General features: G+C 35.8%; 1 protein-coding gene across 3 annotated transcripts; it reads right to left on the bottom strand.

The window, feature by feature from the left end:
* LOC107632462 (nucleobase-ascorbate transporter 6) lies at window positions 766-6,271 on the bottom strand. Of its 3 annotated transcripts, none has more exons than XM_021122911.1 (14): window positions 5,807-6,270; window positions 4,935-5,032; window positions 4,599-4,775; window positions 4,383-4,483; window positions 3,824-3,899; window positions 3,668-3,727; window positions 3,330-3,514; window positions 2,650-2,746; window positions 2,122-2,238; window positions 1,960-2,018; window positions 1,771-1,862; window positions 1,592-1,669; window positions 1,345-1,505; window positions 766-1,247 (listed from the first exon to the last, which is right to left on the bottom strand). In XM_021122911.1, exons 1-14 carry the CDS (start codon window positions 5,925-5,927, stop codon window positions 1,032-1,034), a joined length of 1,638 nt encoding a protein of 545 aa, XP_020978570.1. In that variant the 5' UTR covers window positions 5,928-6,270; the 3' UTR covers window positions 766-1,031. The 3 variants fall into 3 exon arrangements, with proteins under 3 accessions (XP_020978570.1, XP_016191627.1, XP_020978579.1); XM_016336141.2 differs by having other exon boundaries at window positions 2,152-2,238; window positions 5,807-6,268; XM_021122920.1 differs by lacking the exon at window positions 3,668-3,727 and having other exon boundaries at window positions 5,807-6,271.

The following is a 6,309-nucleotide window of genomic DNA, read 5'->3' as shown; positions in this document are numbered from 1 at the left end:
TTTAGAAATATACATATTTTATCAATTATTAATTTGGGTCGGTGATTAAAATACAAGGGCTCAAATCACATGCGAATGTTGCTGCTTCTGGTTTTTTTTTCGTTCTACACGAGTTTTATTTTACCAAAAACATGGCTTTTCACGGTTGAATTGGACATTGTCATCCATTATCTCTTCTTTTTGGCTTAGGATAATAGCCGGAAGCCTTTACGTTTTTTAAAAAAAGAAAGTTACTGGGTGTAAATTCTCCAATATCAACCCTGGAAAATCAACTATTAATCTTTTAATAAAAATTCATATACAGTTGTATTCATATAAAGTTACATATAAAATCAATAGTTAAAACTGTTAAATAATAATTTAATCAAATTATCTCATTATTCTTAACTCTCAAGTCTCAACCTTACAAAAATAGTGTGAATCGGTCTACTCTTTATCTCTAACCCTTTTTTTTTTCAATTTTTATATTATTTTTGCTTTGGAATCTGGTAGAATGATATCAACCCATTTCATGGTAGACCAAAAACAACAAAAACATTTAGTGACAATGTGACATTTTCATTTTGACATTTCTTTCGCCAGTTCACTTATTGCCACAAAGTTCTCAATTTGTTCAAACTCCTTGACCTTATATAATGTTTAGTGCATATGAGTCAATACCAAAATACAGCCTATGTAATATCAGACCTATTTTATGTTTTATTATATGAAATTTCAATTACAGTTAATCAGCATTCAGAAAGTCCTGTGAGAAGTAAACAAGGATTACAAAATGAAATATATAAATCAAAACATGCACATTACTACCATGAATCCAATCTCAGGTCAGAAATCAGCATATACAGAAACAAAAGCAATAAAATTAATGTGTTACAATATTTCTATTCATATAGCTCTCTATAAGCCTAAAATAATATAATATCCAATGTAATATTTAGAACAAAGATCAAATCAAAGACCTTTTTCAGAGACCCTTTTTAGTGAAGCAAGTATTTGACGAAGCTATAGTTGAGCTTCCTTTATTTGCACAATTACACAGAAGGGAAGTACTTGTTGAGATTGAAAGGCAGTGAATAGAACTCTTCACTTCTTGTATCACCCTTGAAGGACCTGTACTTGTCCCACCAATGTTTTCCTCTGTCCTTCCTAATGGTTGGGTCCTTATGTAGCGTGTTGTCCAAGAAATACGCGACGACACCAGCAACAAATGCTTTTGACTGGAATGGGACATTGATTATGTCATTGAACTGCAAAGGTACACGAAATTTATTGTGAGTGAACTCATCAGAAAAGCTGTGAACATATTCAGGGGTTTATCATATCTACACAAGTTTCATTCATTACCCATCTTGCGCCGGTGTGAACTGGACCATAACCGTAGATTGCCGTGTACTCGTTGAAGTACTGCGGAATGGACAAGCCAAGGAAGATGGAGAAGCCTAATACAAACTTAGTCCTGAAACTGTTGAGGTTGCAAAATTGAAGAAAACTAAGGCCTCCAGCACCTACAAATGATTAAAGTGGAACGTTATGTGTTATATGTGTCAAAATATATCAAGATATGCCTGAGTATATCTTAAGTTAGCCATACCAACATAAGCGAAGAACAAGCAATACAAGGCAGCAACAATTGGAGGTGGAATGGAAGCGAAAACTGCTCCAAATTTACCTACACCACAAGGAAATGTTGGTGAGCATTGAACCGGATGAAGAATTGAAGACTGCATATTCGATTCACGAACAAGCCACTAATATCATACTTCAACTCACCAAGAATTGAAAAGAAAATCATAAACCCTGCAGATATTTGCACAACTCTCCGACTGCCAACACGAGTCAAAGCCAAAAGACCAGCATTTTCTCTATAGGGAAACCAGACAAATTCCTTTGATCAACAAAGAAGTTGATTTTGCTTAAACGGAAGTAGAAAACACAAATTGAAAAGGTTTCAATCTTTACACAGATACGGATGATCCGTTGCCAGTTCCCCACAATCCTGATAACAGAATGCCAACTCCCTGAAGCATAAATAAAATGCACAATAATCAATATTATTATCAAGCATGAGTTCACCAATGGTATTATTCAAAACTGCAATAAAATTGTTTAAAGATATATAACTGCAGATTTGCTATCCATGCGTGTACCTACCTGCCAACCAATACCCCGGCTGAGAATAGATGGTGGCATTGGTGTTGCACTTGCATACCGGTAAACAGCAATGAAAGCTCCACTGGACTGCTTGTAATAACAAATAAAACACATCAAGCAGTATTAATCAGTTAAAAGGCAAATTTTCAGCCACATAACAACAAGTTCAATTAATGGCAGAAGCATATAAGCCCAAATCGTCAACCACTGTGTTTGTCATATTGCACACAGTAACATTATCATATGAAAGCTGGATTTCAGTGCTAATACATGTTCATATTACGTCCTTAAGCGAACCATGTAAGGCATAAGTAATGCAATAGTTGAACTTAGCTGATGGTTTTTCCAAAAAGGGGAGGAGAAAAAGAAATAACTCATGATGCTATTAATTGCTTTTTTGAAATTTTATTTAAAGTATTATTATTTGATAGGAAGAAAAATAACTACTTGAAAAGAATGAATTATTTTTTCAAACTACAAAGTAAACTAAGAAATTACCTCTACAAGAGCAACAAAGGATGCCATCATCATGGCAAAGGCTTCACCTGCATCAAATGAAGGTGCTCCCCATTGAAAAGGGTAAGGGACCCGTATCCTGCAGACCCAAAATCAGTCAAATATGATTCATTTCAGAGATATGACTACATTGCATACCTCAACTGTATAAGAAAACTAATTTCTAGGGATGCAACTGGTTCTTATTTGAAAAATAACAATTATGGCCATGTTCTAAGTTACAAAAAAAAGGGCAAGTGTATAGAAAAAGTTCGAGCATGACAAATGTTAGGGGAGGGGGTTCATGAATCCTTATAAAAAAAACAACACAATCATAGCTCTATCAGAAGAAACAGCAAGTTATCATATGGCTATATCAAAGTCAAAACAATGAGAGATTCTTCATGTTTGAAACTGAATGTACAATTTCAATGAATGATCTAGTATGCTTAGAATGGAAGTAACAAGGGAAAAAGCTTGGGCAGCGGTGGCAAATCATATGGTGTCCATCCCATTTTGCAACGGGAAACAGTATTACATGTTTACACGAAATATATCCAAAAATATTGCTGAAAAATAGTACACCATAATTTGAATTTTGAGGACATTAGGACTTTGCAATCATTGGGTTGCCAAGGGGGAAATAACACCAAGTAACCCGTCAATTAAATCCTAGAACTAACCATGGAGCAGCTTCTATTAGGCCAGAACGATCAGTACGACAGGTTGATTGTGTTTTGGGTGCGGCGTGGTTATAGGCCCCTCCAACAGTGAGCAGAAATGCATATAACCATACAATTGCAACCGTAAATATCACAGCAAAACGGTCAAAGACATGTTTTCCACCTTTGAGCACATGGGGTACAAACTACACGGGAAAATCAATGTCAGTCTATAGAAAACCATCATGCCTGAAAATTAAAGAAATCAAGAGCACAAAACAAACTGAGATCAAAATTGGTAAGGCTTAAGAGAGGTAGGATATATATGAGAGTATGAGACAAAGCTAAAAGAACTGTACCTGCGACACAAAAACTAGCAATATAAGCTGCGGCAATCCAATTTCTATACATTTAGCAACCTATATCCAAGCCAGGGGCAGGGGATTAATATTGAACTTTTCATTTTATGGATTAACTTTGAATATGAGCAATATAGATATGTAAATGAGGCTTACCCCAGGAAAGCCTAACTCGTATAGCCCGAAACCAACAAGTGCGACCAAAGGAGCTGCTGAAAGAGGACTTAAGAACCTGAAGAAAGAAGTTGAACTTGCATCACTTAGTAATATTACACTCAATCACAGGAATATTCAGTTACTTTATACTTTTAGGATTTGGAATACATAGTTGATGAAAATTCCATAGTAGTCAGACATCCCCAAAATTGGGGATGTTGGGATCCCGGACAGGTGGAGATTCTCATGTATATTGTATATAAAATTTTTGCCCAAAAAAAGGCTAGCATTTTGGCCAAGATCCTGGGACCCCGGTTAGGACAGCTGGGTTGAAAAAACTGAGATCTCATGTCTCAAATGCATGCTGGGAAGGGATGGGATGCTGAGATTCCCACCGAGATCCCGTGAGATTGACTACTATGCAAACATCAGTTCAGTTGGGGACACAACTGATAACCAGCATAAACGCCAAAGACATTCAGTTTAGAATACTTCAAGCCATATATAAAGAGATATAAAAATATAATGCACTAACTTATGAAGAACTTGAGAAACCAACCTTGCAACATTACGCCAGAGGCCACTAAAGCCTAGTACTATTTGAAGAGTTGAAGCAACAATAAGAGCACCCTGAGTAGCCCGCATTATCCTCTTGAATTTCTGAATAGGAGGAAAAACAAAGCCAAAAGGGCAGAGAAATAAAGTGATCAAATGGCACCAAAAATCAATATATTGCTGCTTGAATTAAATTTTATTCTCTTTTCTATCATAATACCTCTATAGGATCTGGTTCATCACTGAATCGACCAGAGAGAATAATTGAGATTGTTGTTGGAACATAGGTATAAGAGCCACCAATTACTGCAGGCAATCGAGTTCCAAACAATGTTTGCAGCAATGTGTTGATTCCAGCTACAAAGAGCAGTGTTTGAATAACTCTTGCCTTCTCATCCTGCAAAAAATTGCCTTTTAATTTTCTTTTCTTGTTCCTACTTAAAAGTTTGGATAGAAGAAAAGTGAAACTTCAATAATAAGAATGGCAGATGTTCCTTTCAAATTATTCCACAACAGTTTTTCCCCCTTTCAAGTATATATGGTCTCTTAATCTTACATTGCCACCTCCCATCTGGGGAACAAGAGCAGTGGGGATTAGCACAGTTGTACCAAGCATCACAAGATAATGCTGAAAACCCAGAAGTATAGCCTCAGCTGCATCAGAATGTCCCCAAATTTATCATAAGCTCAATGAAAAGAAAAAAAAAACAAAAGCAGATATCTTAGTCATATTTTCAGAGATTATCAGATGTTCTTGACTTGACTGAATGGTATCAGCAGAGTTATAAAATGTACTGCAATTTTTCAATAAAATTATTAACTCGGTGTGATGAAAATGGATTGCAAAGTGAATATCAATGCAGAATTACAGCATAAAAAGCTGAAGAGTTTTTCAAGTAGTTTCTGTCAACTACAGTCTACAGATAGGACTTCAAATCGGTTCCAACAATACAAGAAATATAAAGCACTTCATTTTAAATGAAAAATTACGAAGCAGGAACCATCAATTAACACCAGCAATTCTCTCTCTCTCTCTTTTATAAAAGAAAAAAAAGTTAATTCAGCTTCTCCAGCTACCTAGTGAAACATAAAACTACAATTAGCTTAAGAACGTCTTTGAGTTTCTTCTCAATAGAACATTTTTATACTTTACAGAAACCCACTTTTGACAATTTACATTTAAAAAATAAATAAATAAATAAATTTGCCCAAACAAGCAATATTGCCTTAAAAAACACATAATCTATCAAGAAGTAATGATAGATCCTCATAATTTATGTTCCTATGAATACTCCTAATAGTTCTAAGCAAAGAAAGTATTAAATGCAACCTTGTTTAAAAAATGAAAACAATAAAAATAAAAATGAAGAGTTGATGAAAAAAGAGTGTGGAAAAAGGGGGAATAAAGGAAAAGAGAAAGGAACAAACGCCATGGAGGAGGACTGGTAATGCAGTAAGAGATGTTAGGAAGCTGATCCTTCGGTGGATGTGGCTGTGGCTCATCTGCTTTTGGTGCAGGTGCTCCTCCCCCTCCTCCACCTCCTGCCATCTCTCTCTGTCTCTCTCTTTCTCAACCCTCAACTCAACAATCCAAAACTAGTGAGATTCTGAAATGACACCAGACTCTTCCTTTTTCCAGTTAGAGTGGCGAGAATGAAAAAAAGAGCGTAGTGATGAGTGTGACGATGCTAAGAAAACGATAAAGAAGAAAAAGAAGAGGAATGAAGTAGTAGCAAGCTATCTATCTAGTAAGCAAGCAAGTAAGCTGTAAGCATCTCTCTCTCTCTCTCTCTCTCTGCTGTCTAAGGCGTATGAATACGAGGTACACCGTAACTATACAGTATTGCTGTCTAGTTTCTTCTGCTGCTGCTCTAATCTCTATCCTGCCTCAACCGTTTTTAACATTTTTTTTTTTTGTTTCTTTTCTCTTC

Source organism: Arachis ipaensis, chromosome B01, assembly GCF_000816755.2.
Source record: "Arachis ipaensis cultivar K30076 chromosome B01, Araip1.1, whole genome shotgun sequence".
In the NCBI taxonomy this organism is placed as follows: domain Eukaryota; kingdom Viridiplantae; phylum Streptophyta; class Magnoliopsida; order Fabales; family Fabaceae; genus Arachis; species Arachis ipaensis.
The sequence above is the reverse complement of the archived record's forward strand: the minus strand, read 5'-3'. Positions and strand labels throughout refer to the sequence as shown.